Source organism: Agrilus planipennis, unplaced genomic scaffold (assembly GCF_000699045.2).
Source record: "Agrilus planipennis isolate EAB-ADULT unplaced genomic scaffold, Apla_2.0 scaffold145, whole genome shotgun sequence".
Classification (NCBI taxonomy): domain Eukaryota; kingdom Metazoa; phylum Arthropoda; class Insecta; order Coleoptera; family Buprestidae; genus Agrilus; species Agrilus planipennis.
In genome coordinates, this window is record NW_020440372.1 from 26,119 (window position 1) to 41,474 (window position 15,356).

The 15,356-nt window shown below is 35.3% G+C and overlaps 1 protein-coding gene across 1 annotated transcript in view; it reads right to left on the bottom strand.

The window, feature by feature from the left end:
- The window catches only part of LOC108736969 (adenylate cyclase type 8-like), a gene marked incomplete at its 3' end in the record, with an annotated part of 96,419 nt that overhangs the window by 24,110 nt on the left and 56,953 nt on the right, over positions 1–15,356 (bottom strand). The window contains exons 6-8 of the mRNA XM_025979656.1: positions 13,345–13,546; positions 6,390–6,542; positions 979–1,058 (exon numbers count right to left, since the gene is read on the bottom strand). Of these exons, the coding sequence (XP_025835441.1) occupies positions 979–1,058; positions 6,390–6,542; positions 13,345–13,546 (435 nt within the window). The remainder of the gene's footprint in view (positions 1–978; positions 1,059–6,389; positions 6,543–13,344; positions 13,547–15,356) is intronic.

Genomic DNA, 15,356 nt, shown 5'->3' on the forward strand with positions numbered 1-15,356 from the left:
TAATCATTATAAAAAAAAATATTTTGGGAAAAGCAGTGATACAAATTGTGGCGGGGCCATATTCTATACCGGATAGGGTTTTGTTTTATTCACGCATCGGAAAATGACCCACTCATTTTCTCTGCCACTGTTTTTCCCAGAATGTAGGGTATTTTACGCCGAAGAGCACAACGAGGTTTGATTTATATCTATTTTAATTTTCGATTATATCAAAATAAAGCACTTGCACAACTGCGCTCGAGAAGTCATAAACAAAAAACAACTAAATGATTGTTAAATTTTTTATACGAAGAGAGATGAGATTCTACTCTGGAACAACAAAAATCTTTATACTCGCACGGATTTAGATTAACAGCTTTTTTAAAAAAAAATTAATGAAAGCAATGACTCATTGACACTTTCTTTTTATTCAAATAATGGATAAACAAAAATTGCACGCACGTTTTTGTCAGGAATGGTCACATCTGAAGATCCTTAGAACTACCGTGTTCCGGTCCATATGAAGTTATTGAAAGGGAGACAAAATGTTCATGTAAAAAGGGAAGTGATCGTAAGTATTGATATAATAAAAACATTCTACGTTTTGAAGATAGTTAGACAAATATTAAATATCTGAAAAGATTAGCAAGCTGAAGAAGTTGCTGCGTTTTTCTTTCAGATGATTTAAGAAAATCGTTAACTGCATAATGGAATAATTGAATAAATTAAGTGAACAACTGATCTAGGAACAAACGTACTTTTAATTATGGTTGTTCCGGTAATATTAATATTGTTAATACGTAGTAACAACTTGAATTTACTTTCGATTTAGTAAATGTTCCGTTGTATGACGTAGTCAAACATTGTGAAATAGTAACAGCTGCTTAAGATAGTGATAGCCTTTATAACTATTGACTACAGTACATACTTATTTTAGAAATACATAAAATAACTTGAAAATAACCTTGTATTTTAACAAAAAGGAAGTTGTGTACTTACAGAAGCTAATTTGTCAAAACGTGCAAATAACTCATTTAAAATCTTAACCAATTCTTGGGCTGAACATTTGCTGGCTAATTCTGTAAATTAAAATAATAGATTATTACGTATTCTAAAAGCATTAAAACAGGCACGTATCTAAACGGGGAGGTTCGGGCCCATAGGCTGAAATTAAAAAAGCGAAGATAATTGAAGCTGAATAAAAGATGGGAGATTTTTGTCGGATAGCGTAAGATGATTTAAGTATTTAGAAAGAAGAATTATTCAATAAGATAGCTGTGATTTTGAGACGTTTATGATTAGGTAGATTGGTTATAATCATTTTCTGCTGCAGTTAATTTAATTTTCTGTTCTTACCGTCCTATGTTGGCAAAATTTTCAGTGGTGACATAGTTAAGTCAAAAGTGATCGTTAGTGGATATGTCTATAGCGAAAAATGGCGCAATGTTTATAAAAGAGTAATTCAATCAACCACAGTAAATTATTCCGGATACAAAATTACAATCAATAAACTAACAATAAGTATAGTTTTTGTGATCTAGAAGAAAATTTATTCATTGAAAAGACTGAATAAATAAAATGAGCGTTTCAAACGTTAGCCTTGCCAAAAAAAAAAGTTTTTGCTAGCCTTCGGCTGTATTTGCTAATTTTGGAAATACAAGTAAACGAAGACGTTTAAAGGTTTAGAAAAACTTGCAATCGGAAAAATATGCAGCTGTTTACACTTCTTAACTATTGGTACAATCGTCATAGCATAAAACTGTTCAATTTTTAAAAAGATATTTCTGTCCACTTTCCCGACGTAATAACTAAATGAAAAATAGTGGAAATATGATGAAACAACCGCATAAAGTTGCCAAAAGGAGTTTTCTTTACGTTTTTATCTACAATAAAGGCAATTGTGAATCTACAAGCTTGCAATTTGCTTTGCGTGACGTCATAACTGCAGGCTGAGAATCAGTAGGAAGTTTCTCAGATTTGTACAGACGGGACATAACGATACATACATGGTATTCCGCCTTAATTTAGAGGCATTTTAATCAGAACTTGTGAGGCGGTCAAGTAAGCATCTCAACAACCACCAAGTCAAACAATTGGAAGAACTTTTGGGCCGTTTTCAACACGTCCTCGTCCAGGCATTTCAAGACTTTAACTTAACTTAACATACCATCGCATCAACACTGGAACAGCAAGACCCATCAAATAACCACCTAGAAGAGTTCCTTGGGCGGATCAAGAGGAAGTCAATAATCTCATAAAAGACATTCATAAGCAAGGGGTCATAAAACGATCTCAAAGTTCTTGGGCTTCCCCTACAGTGTTAGAATGCAAGAAGAATGGATCTACGAGATTTTGTATGGACTACAAGAAGTTGAATGACGTAACGCTGAAGGATAGCTACCCATTACCCTGAATCGACGATACATTGNTATGTAGCTACTTCATTACACAGACAAATTCATTAGATATCTATATAAAACGAAATAGATACGAAACCAAAAATTAGCGGAATCGCTGATAATGTGATAATAGAGTAATTAAGGTCTACTGAATGTCTTTTTAGAGCAGTTCGACACTGTGTTTATTAACAAAACAAGTACAAAAAATTCATGGTGGTCAATATTCTGTTGAAACCGTCAGACGTGGAACTCAATTTCGCAAAACAAATCCCTACCAATTACAAACTGATATACTGAATACTAATGGTCAGTGTATGTCATGTCAGAAAAGTTTCTTACGATACGGAAAGACTATTTCAAGAAAAATGGGGAAATTTCTAGGTGTTTAAAATTCACTCGTTTGTTCGGTTAATTTTAATATATTGAAATTACCAAGGCTTAATATTAAATATTAGGTCAAGGGTGTGACAGCAGCAGCAAAATTTTTTTTTAATAAATTGAGGTAGCTTATAATGGAAAAAACAACATCAGAATGCAAAACAAAAGAAATAGAATTAATGGAAGGCGTATTACAAAGTGACCCACTAAGCGCACTCCTCTTCATATTATTACTAGCAGACATCATGGACTTCTTCAAGGCAATAGGTCATACCAATATAGACAAAAGTATTGAACTATTANAGTGCCTAATAATACTGCCACGTAATCAAACTCCTTTTCACACTGCTTTTACTTTTATTTAACAATTTACTATCTAAATAACACTTCTATATAAAAACTTTATCACTTCCTGGCGCTTTCTTCTTCGCTTCGTATCGCCTCGAAATATTTACAGAAGCTTCACGATTTCTAGAATTCTCCAGTACATATCGTCTATAATTCCGGTCTTCTTTGCCGCTATATATGTTGGGTTGCCTACAAACATACATGTGACATTGCTTCCCTCTTAAAACTGATCGTCCCAATTAGTGATGTTGACTCTGTAGGGAGCAGGCCGGTCAAGATCTTCATTTTTACCGTTCTGAATCCGGTAAACAACGTCGTTGATGCGTCGAGTAACGGTATACGGACCATCACAAGTTTGCTGTAGTTTCGGGCAACGTCCTCTCCACCTTAATAGATTTCATATCCACACTTTGCCGCCTTCATTAAACCGGGTATAAATGACTCGTCAATTATATCTGGTCTTTATGGGGGTCACTTTCGAATCGCAGTTTCGTATGCATAGCATTATGGGTGGCTTCTAATTGTTCTCGTAGTTCGCCCGCGCATTCATCTGTAGGAACTCGCGAGTCCCCAGGATGACCAAACATCATATCCGCTGACAATCTGAGTTCTTTCCCGATTAAAATTTTGGCTGGTGTTCTTCCAGTTGTCTCGTGGATGATGGATCTATAAACCAAGAGTAATAGTTGTATGTGTCGGTCCCAGTCAGTTTGGTGTTCGTTGACGATGCTTCTTAAATTGGTCTCCAGAGTAGCGTTAAACCGTTCCATTAGATTGTGGATGTAATGGCGTAGTCCTCATTTTAGTAATTACCATTAGTTCAGTGACGTTCTTGAATAAAATCGATTCGAAGTTCCTGTCTTGGTCAGAATGCAATTCTAGTGGTACTCCATGTCGACTAATACATTCATTGACAAGCTTCTCAACAACGGTATGTGCTTCCTGGTTCGCTATCGCATATGCTTCGGGTCACTTGCTAAAGTAATCCATGACTACCAAGATGTACGGGTTACCGAAGTCCGTCACTGGGAGTGGTGCTGCAACGTCTACTGAGATTTTCTCCAATGGCGCTTCTACGTTGTACTGCTGCATTCGTCCACGAATGCTTGTCTTTGGGCCCTTACTGACGGTGCATGTTGGACATTTCCTGTACCAGTCTCTCACGTCGCTTCTACTTCGTGACCAATAAAACCGCTCGCGTACCTTCCATAGAGTCTTCGTAAGGCCGAAATGTCCTTCGCCATGGACTGCTTCTAAGACTTCTGATTGCTTCTAGTTCCACCTTGCCATGGTCTAAGTAAAGGAAAGTCCACTGTGCCCAAAAAATATTTTCGTTGTTTGCTGTCCACGATGGTCTGGGTGTTCCGGCTTCTTTCCATCTCATTATTGGGCCAACATCTCCGTACTTTCTCTGGTCTTCGATTAATGCCTTATCTTCCTGGGATCCCTCAGACTGAACAGTGGTTAGGTTGCAATAAATTTGAATCCAGCTCTTCCTTATTCTCCGCAGATGAACTATGTTTGCAGTTTTCTCCGGGAAGGCGCACCTCCGTTGCCGTGTTGTTTGCTTCAGCGATGTCCGATATCGAAGTTGCATTCGCGCAGTCGCTGAAATCCTCGTTATATCTGTGGTTCCGACTGTTATCCATCTTCGTCGAAAGACCGTGTGTTGTTTGAGGGACAATCTTGACTTAAGTGACCAATTCATTCACAATTGGAGCACTTTAGACGAACAGTGTAATTCTTTCAGGTTAGAGCATAATAACCAGTCTTTCCACATTTCCAACATTTTGGATTTCGTTCTTTTGAGGGGTAATTTCGATTTAGATAACCTATTCTTCTACAATTCCAGCATTTGGACGACCACGGTAGTTGTTGCAGCTACTAGCAAAATGACCAATTCTTTCACATTTCCAACACTTTGGGTTCCAATGGGTTTTTTACATATATTACGTATTCCCTGATGAGCGACATGACACCTTTGTCATTGTCGCTTACCATCATCAATTTCTGTTTTTCGCATCCGTATATGATGTTTGGAAGCATGTTTCGCTGCTTAAAGCTCTGAAGAGTGCGACAGTGCTTCACTTGGAGTCTTGTGACGTGCTAATCTAAGGATTTGCTGTAGTTCCAATGATGGAAGCCGATGGAAACTTCCAGAAAATTGGCCGGTGGGATTTTTCAAAAATCTCTTTTTTCTTCAGTCTTTTTCAACCCTACTTCTCACACCAAATGTCACGTATTCAAACATCTTCTCACACTATATACATGTAACAATACAATAATAGAGCATCTTCAAATTATGATAATAGAATATGTATTTCAACTTTCAACAATTGTTTTAAACGAATAATAAACAGATAACATGATCCAACAGACATTTCTCGTAATACTGCTGAAAATGTTCAATAAATATTGTAAAGATTGAACAATAAGCAGGTTGAATGAGTATTTACTTGACATACTTAGCAAGTAGCGGGGAATGGCCTATATGGTGGGAGAATTGCAGGCTGTTGGGGTTTTTTGGTGTCTCTGACGGTTACCCGCCGCTTGCTCATCCAATCGCCCGGGATAATATTCGGTTTTCAGGGGAATTTTTAAAGGGTTTGGTAATTGTTTTGTATTTCCGATTGTAATGAGTTTGTAGAGGAATTCTTCATAAACACAAAACGATTTGAATGTTTGTTGTAACTTGATTTGGCAGCCATTTTAACACAGCACTTGTGTAAAGTTAAATTCAATGCATTAGTGAATTAATGTTTTTTTTTTTCACATTTCAGTGATTTTATCGAAAACGTACAAATATTTTTTAATAAAAATTTTACAACTGGTACATGTTACTAAGGTCTACAATTTCAACACAAACAACCTCCTTACAATGCGGATAAACCGAGTAATAAATCCTTTCTTCTTGCAAAAGGTTTTGTGGCTATTGGCTATATATTATCCTTTGGGAGTTCAGATTCCTGCTATTAGACGAGAATACTTTATTAAAAACTTCTCTATCGCGACTGGACCTCATACCTATGCGCAAATTGTGAGAACTAAAAATACCTTAAATTTAACTTGACTCAATATAATGTATTAAGTTCCTTTCAATAAAACACACAAAAAATTACAATCTGACATTTTTTCTTATATTATAAAATTTTTATGTATACTCCCTCCCACAAAAAATAAATATCTGACCACGTGCCTGTGTTAAAGGTATTTCCCAATTTTTAAATATACCATATATGTAAATAATTTTTGTAATTATATTTCAATTGAGCCGTACTTCTTTACCTGTAAATCCCCTTATATCGGCAAACAAAATGCTAACATTTTCGTATCTGTGAATGTATATCTTATGAAATTGATGCGGTTCGAAAGTACCTCTTCTTTCTTCCTCCTTTGCAATGTCACGAATCATTTCTCTCGCCACAAAGTTAGGCAGAACTAAAAATAAAGAAAAATAGGTCAACTATCGTTTAAAAAGTCTAAAGAGCTACTGTTTAGAAATATACTAGTATAGTGCCCACTTGGTTACTGTGGTTTAGGATTGTTTCTCCTTCGATGAGAATACCGATGGAGTCTTTTGTCCGAAGTTTCTACGTTAGCATCTCCAGGGAACGTAGCGAAAGTGTAAATTTGAATAAATTACTCCATCGGTGTTCTAACCGACGGAGAAATAATCCTAGAGCACGGCTGTCAAGCCCGAGTCTCAAGCATTATTCAGATGAAAGCCTAACTGTGTTTATTGTAATAGTAGGAAGTTAAAAATCTTACAACGCTGATAAAAAAGTAGTCACTTTATACCTTGTTATTATGTATTGTCGCGTAAGAATATTTAAGATGACCCTGAAGAGTGTTGTTTATTCAATAGCTTACTTATTGAGTAGGTTAAATCAAAATTAATAGGAGAAGAGGTTTGTGTTGATTGGTGAATATATTGACTGTGCCTCGGATCAAAAGACTCCCTGCTTCATCATTTTGGTGACCCGCGCCTCGATGAATTATTGTTACATGACTTAACTACTTACTTTATTCTAAAAACTATATGATATATTTTGAACCAATAAAAAGAAAACTGCAAATACTTTTAGAGCACATTAATATTAGAACATACAACAGAGATATTTTGATTGGTAAAGTGCAAATGTGTTCTTGTCAACCTTTAGGCACTTTTAAAGCTGGAATTTTCAAACCCTGTTGTACCTACTCATTTAATGATCCTTAATATTACTACTCTAGATCAGGCATTATATGAATGACGTAAATTTGATAACGAAAAAGCTTAAATCAATTTTATGAGGAATTGTTCAAAATTAGTTTCACCTACAAAACCTATTATACCAATGTACAACAGGAGTACCCTTCAATCTGCTTTTGCTACTCATTTCAATCAAAAACCTCCACCGTTCAATCAATGAATATACATTTAACTAAAAAAATATCTAATATAAATTTTTATTTTGCTCAAGTCTGTTTAACGAAAAAATAAAATATTTTAAAGAATAAAAAAAACCGAATGAACAAGATCGAATATCATAATTAAAACCATAACTGTATAATAGAAACCTACAATTACCTTAGAGAAAAATTTTATTCGCCTAAAATGAAGACGACGAAGAAGAAAATAAATAAAATTATGAATGTATGCGAAGATCATCTATGTATGGAAGACATCACTATAATGCACAATTTTCAGAACCCTTTTTATATAAACGACCTTTTTATTCGAAGCAATTGTTTGATTTCTATGAGACGAAAACAAGACTGCTACCGTTTATCGGTGATAGATTTCATGGTGCAGGTTACGTAGATTCTAATGCATAGGCTAGTATTATAAGGTTGTATAGAGTTTTGCAGAATTTGGGTTACGAATTTGACATCTCTGTTGCTGATGATAAGCGTCATGCTGTGAACATTTCGACGTTAAAGGTCGACATCGAAATAGGTGGTAAGTGAATTCCACTAGGACTGACCGTATTACTTCATTCGTTGGAGAATAATACTTTATTGAGGTGTGATTTTATTGAATCAGCAGGAATCGTTTTGAGTATTTCTCTCATTACTTTTATGATGACCCTCAAATACATTTCCAATTCGTTGATGAACCGGAAGGAACGGACTCTCCAACCTGACGAAGAAAATTAGTCGATCAGTTATTAACTGAGAATGCTGATTATTTAAGCAAGTGGGAGATCCCACTCCTAGCGGAGCGTCACCTTCCTATTGCAACACATCCATATCCTATTAGTTTCCATTTCTTTGACAAAAACTGGATTGATTATTGAGTTTAGGCATAATTGAAGAATTCGAATCCCCATGCACAAATATGATTATTTTAATCCCCAAGAAGGACAACCCACTTCGACTATTTGTTGACTATCGATCGCCCAATTATGTTACTTTCACCGTCTTTTGCAGAGGGTTAGATGAGTAGGTACAAGTACAACGCCCACTTCTTTTATGTCCACGATTGATCTCTGGTCTGCCGTTTGCCCTTGAAGACCTTGATCAAACTTGTTTTACGACATCTTTTAGTACGTTCCGGTTGGAATGCCCTTCGAGTAGCCAAACGCTCCCGCAACCTTCATGAAAATAACGGATCGTTTTCGTCTTACCTTAAGTGATCAGTTAGGTTTTGATTACTTAGATGACATTCTAGTATTGTCCGGAACATTCGAAGTGTGTATCTGAAAGACTCTTCGAGAATCCGTCGAATATTTCGGACATATTACCTCCGCCTCCCAAAACGTAGCCTTTTTGTTACGGGCCGAGTTACACGCCTACAGTTTCTGGTTGACACAGGTACTGACAACTATGTGTATCCCAAGTCTGTAATACCTGGGCCAAATCAGAAATAACCATTCACGTCACAAGTAGCGAATAGCACCATCGTTCCGACCTACGAATCAACCTATCTTGGCTTATAGATTTGAGCAACCAATGTCTCCTGGATCAGTTCACCGAGCTTATCAGCCCTGGCAAGGTAACTGGTTGCAGTCAAGCCTCAATAACAATTACGGATAACAAATCCGCCACATACAGGTAAGGCAACCTACTCAAGCAATTTTCGTCATTACTGCTTCCCAACGACCACTTCAAGCACCCCAAGCATTCAAATTGAGTAAGAAATAACTTACTCAAACTAGTCTCCTATACCGTCCTCAATCTAACGTAACATTAATTATATTTTGTGACGCTTCCGACCATTGTTTGGACGCTGCATTACAAATAGAGAACATAACGGGCTCCCATATCAGAGTTATGGCTCTCATATTTGGGTCATAGATATCATTTTACCAATTTTGGACCTTTAGAAGGTCCTTCTAGGTCATTCTTCAGCTGAAGAGGTTAGACCACGCCCCTGTTGTCAACAATACCAGAAGCTTTTGTTGAAGACCTTCTAGAATTGTCGTAAACTGGGGGTGGAGCCTATTTGAATTTTAATTTCTCGCTTAAAGTCATTGCTTATTGAATTTTGTGAAAGGGGATGTCGCTAGAATACCGAAAAGTAGTTTCCTGTAAAACTGTGCGTGTAATTTGCAGCTATTATTTGTATTGTCTATTGAGTTTTTTCAACAGACGTCGCTAGAATATTGAAAAAATGGAGCTTGGACAAAGCTAGGCTGGTTTAAATTTAAATTTTCCCTCCAACAGAGACTTTGGAAATAAAGTTTCTGATAAAATACCGGTATCAATGGTTTATCTCGCTTCATCAGCATTTTACTCATAAACGAAACAGACTATTTAGTCAAAGAAATAATTCTCTTGCTGATTTACTTATGGTTTATTCACAACTGCATTAATTCGAAACATGTACACACTATATCAGGTACTACATTTTATGAAATATGCGTAAAAACGATCACATATCCAGGTTTATGATTGTGTCCTATTTCTTTAAATTGCATTTTTCTTTCTGCTTGAAAAGAAAAGTTGGTTCATCATCATTATCATAAGGTCGTCAGTCCTAAGACTGGTTGGGCACATACCTCCACTCTTTCCTATCCTGAGCTAATATTCACATTTCCCTAAAACATCCCATATCTGCGAACAGTAATCTAATCTAGGTCTCCTAACTTCCGTTTCTGCCTCTAATATGTCTGACTAGACCTTCATGCCTGAGAAGGTATCCTACTAACCTATCTCGCCTATTTCTTACTGACCACCATAGAGTTCTCCATTCTCCTACATTTCGAACGCTTCTAACTTTTTCTTTTCCGCCGTGCTCACTATTCATTTTTCGCACCCGTACACCGCCGTGTTCTAAACATACACCTTTAACAACCTTTTTCGAATTTGTAAATTAACCGTTCGCGAGCATAGAAGTGACTTCTTTTTATTAAAGGCGACTCGACCCTGCGCTATCCTCAGCTTTATATCCATACTACTCCTTCCGTCCTGACTTATCTGACTTCCTAGATCCCTAAATCAGCGACAAGTTGGTTGTCGTTAGATATTTTATTTCATCATGAGTGCTGAAGGTAAGATGTTTGCTCAAGTGACTTTGTCTGTTAAATAATTATTTTCTTTTTAGAGTTACTTAATTTGGTTTCAAACCTTGTTATAAACAAATACACTCTACTAGAGGTAAGTTAAAACAACATAGGTCCAAAATTGGTAAGATGTATGATGGACAGGCCATGGCCCATATATTGGAACTATGACCCAGATATGGGAGCCCGTTTGGTTCTCTACTGTTGCAACAAAACCACGATGGAAACTGGGAGTCTTTAGCATTCTTCTCTGACAAGAGTCAGATAGAGAACTTCAATCATGTTTCAAATCTAACAAGTCTCTAGTATTAAGACGTATTAATATATTGCGCACCACTAACGAACCCTGATATTCGTTCATCTATCAAACTAATCACGCACCGTTTCATTTGACCATTAGCCAACTGTATTTGCTCCAAATGGGCACGTCTTTGTATTCCGTATTCCATGTCAAAATGTTACGGCATACCACCTTGCAGTAAGTGGAATGGTCGAACGATTTCATTAACAGTTGAAGACTGCAATAACATGTCATCAAAACAACAGCTGGATTCTTCCCACTGTACTATTAGGCACCCGAGCAGCCCGGAAGAAAGATCTAAAAGCAACAGTCGGTGGCATGGTATAACTACTACAGTCTGTATCCGGAACACGACATAGGGAAAAGAAAATATTCATCTACAAGGATCTCTAAACAGCAAGGTAAGTAGTAAGTTCTAATTTGACGTGATGGTCCTAAAAACTCGTTACAATTCTCTTACGACAGCCTTTTTAAAGTAATCAGCAGGAAAAACTACACGTTCACCGTCCAACTGCCCAACAAAAGAGAAAACCGTATCTTTTCAATGACTCAAATCAACATATATCATATTAGAGGGACAATCCTCACCTATGCCTGCAACAAATCAACGACGGCGTAAAGTCAACAAAAACAATCTGCTCAGGACGTTGTCTACGTGTCGGCATTCGTCGCTGTTGATTGATAAAACTAGGTTAACCATCAAACTAAATTGTTAGATAAACGTTTTACATTTAGCCCATGTAAATATAAATACTGTTTCGAATAAATTAGTTCCGCAAACAGACTCACCTTTTTTTGACTATTGACCTCAGACGCAGACCATACTAACACGTTATCTGACATCATCATCCAGTTCCAGTTTTGCAAATAGACTGGATTTTTCGTAAGTGTGTATACTTTAGGCCAATAAGTTTTATTAAGATTAGTATTATTAATTGTATAGCGGAAGAGGTGTTAACTTAAAGTTAATAACTTATGTTTACAACTGCATGAATCGCAGCATTTCAGTTGTGTTTAAAAACAATGACATATCTCCCTCGAACAACCAGATTTTCCGTATTTTCACTGTCATATTTCTTTTACAATAACAAGTTTTCCCCTCTATCAGGCGTTGTCACGCAACAGAATCTTTGAATTACAGGAACCTGTTATTTAAAACATAGTTTCTATCATTGGGTATAGAAAGGTAGAGTTGGAATTTGAACTGTGCTCAGCACTCAAAATTTCTTTTATATAAAATATTCGTATTTTTCTAATGTTGATTACAATGTATACCATTTTCAGTTTCTGATTGGCTAACTTATATCTCAGTGAGTTAATGTTATTACGAATTTGCTTCGGATTTTTTGCTGGATATTAACAACCGTTCGCGAGCATAGAAGTGACTTCTTTTTATTAAAGGCGACACGACTCTGCGCTATCCTCTGCTTTATATCTGACTTATCTGACTTCCTAGATATCTAAAATCAGTCACTTCTTCTAATTTTTCGTCTCCTATCTTTATTTTCGCTCTTTCCCTACTTTCTCTTCCCTTGCATACCACTACCAGTAGTTTAGTTTTACTTTTATTTATTTTCATACAATACTGTTTCGTCAGTACCGCTTCCATTTTATTTTAAGCTGTCTCTAAGTTCTCCTTGCTAGATGTTAATACTGCTATATCATCTGCAAATCTAAGCATACTAATCTTTTGCCCCTGTATATATATCCCCACACTTGTACTGTCTTTAATGATGTTGATCGTGTTTCGATATATAAATTAAAAAGTAGCAGTAACAGTGTGCATCCTTGTCTGATTCCCTTCCTAATATTTACTTCTCTAAGTTGCAGCCCTAGCTCTATAACTGCCTGTTGCCCTTTATACAAACTAAGTACCACTCTTCTATCTTTGTAACCCACCCTTACATTTTTAAGTAAATTTAACATGTCCCATTTAACATTGTCAAAAGCTTTTTCTAAATCTACAAATCCTATGTACGCATCCTTTCCTTTTCTATCGTTTTCTCTATTGTTACACGTAAATCTATATAGAATAGCCTCCCGCGTTCCTCTATTTCTCTTAAACTCAAATTGATCTTCTCCTAATAGTTCTTCCGCCCTTTTTTCTTGTTCTAAATGTATGACACCTATTCTCCCGTGTCTTTTTAGGTATGGTTACTACCACGTTCCGTTTATAATCCTCTGGAACTTTCCCTGTCTCGTAAATGTGACCAACTAGTTTAAACATACGATCTCTAACCTCTTGTCCTGCATGTTTCAGAATTTCCCCCTGTATCCCATCTACCCCTGGCGCCTTATTATTCTTTAAATTTTTTAATGCTACATCGAACTCTTCTCTCACTATGAGATAACACTATCTTCCTTCTTTAATATATCTCCTATCTCAGGGCCTGGGAAAGGTTCTCTATAAATGGTTTCTTATAAAAATTAATTATTTGACACTACTTCATACCTGACAAAAGAAGTTTCTCTTGTTTTTCATTTTCATATTGGGTTTGATATCGCGTTTTCATTGAGCGGTGTGTTTCAAGAAATGCCTTTCTTTGACTACGATCAGTTAAATATTTTGTATACATTCCAGCGAAGTTTACTGCTACGTAGAGAACTCCATTAGCTACTCCTTTCCTTATATTACAATTTAGGTCTGCATATTCCTGGAAATAAAATATACGTAAACTAATAAAATTCATCATTTATTAAATATTATTAATAGCATATTGTGTTATCTTTATTATAGGACAACCTATCNTAAATGATATGTTATAGGATATGCTAAAAATAATTCATTATGCCTTGTTTCATTCTATTATAGGTAAATGTCAATATGACTTGGGGTGGAGAATACAATAATATGTTAGTTTATTACAAAATCTTAGAACAAGCTGTTAAAAGTTGTTTTTAAAAATAGGTGAAATGTACAAAATCTGCATGAGTAATACTAGAAATAAATGCATTGAACTTACTTAAATGTAAAGAGTTAGCAGCAAATGCAGCTCGGATAATGCTAATAAGATTTTTAACCTTTAGCAGAAAACTTAAAAGTGGTAGAAGATATATGTATACGGCTAAGTATCTAAAAAGAAGCTTAAATATTTGATAATAAACAATATCTTTAAAATACTAATAGGATAAAGACATGACATATTCATATTAATAATAAATTAAATAGTGCTGGATTCTGAATGTTTATTTTACTTTATTAAATGGTGATAAATTGATTCTAATTCCCATAAGTTAAGCAGGGATAATATGCCGTTGTGGATATATATTTACTATATAATGTGTATATACCTCTATTTCATCTAAAATAATACCTTTAATTTGTTTAATTCTAATATTTCTACATTTTGTAGTCCTTTCTTTCCCAAATTTTCATTAAAACTACGTTTGTATTCGTGACGATGTTCTGCGAATGTTGATTAATATCGTTTGATATTTAAAACAACTTAAATGTTTACTTTGCAATAATCATATTGTTTTTGATTTCTGTTTTACACATCAGGTAGGTCACTCAGACACTTGAAGACGTAGACCGCTCTGCTCTACATGAGCAACGGCACTTTCTGTTGTGAGTCCATGTGGTGCTGTGGTGCATATTCTGAAGTTATACTACTTTTAAAGTGTTGTTTTGGCAGTTCCACTCTAATTTTATATAATACCGTATTAGATATACGTATACTACATCTGCGTTCAGGTGCGCGGTATTAAATTAAAGACGAAGAAAATAGTTAAGGAACAGTCACACGTAGGGCACAATTCCAGAACCTTTCCTGTATATATTATACGTGAATGATTTTTTATTGATTATGAACAATGAATTAAATACTGTATACGCTGATGATACAATACTAGTGACTTTAGAAAATACTTGGTTTAAAACAAAAAGTATCAATGAAAAACGAATAAATTATTACTTAGTGTTTGCAAAAACGTATACGTAACTTTTGGCAACTACTGTCATAATGAGAGTTCGGAATATATGCACTAAAATAGCAAATATATGCATGCAAATATGCTTTAAAAATCGTCAAAATATGCATTATTATATGCATTTATATGCATTCAAATTTTAAATAAAACACAAAGAAATTTTGTTAACACTTGTGTTTGTTTAAATTACAATAGCATAACTTACAGAAAAAACTAACGAACGTTATCTTCAGACATACTATAACAATATAAAACTAAATGTTTTTCTAAATTATCCATATTAACATTCGTCTACCTGATAAAAAATGTTTGTAAACAGAAAACGTTATTTCCACTTCGCAAGAAGTCACAGGTGCATATTTAAAATATGGCAAAAAATTAAGCCGAATTTCTGGATTTTCTTCGTTATATGCCCTTCTAAAATGCTGTTTATGTTAATTAATTGCTTAAAACCCGAATTTTTATCGAGTACAAAACTAAACTTATTTTTAATTTTACTTGCTTTAGAAGAACAAGAGTCAATTTTTTCTTTAG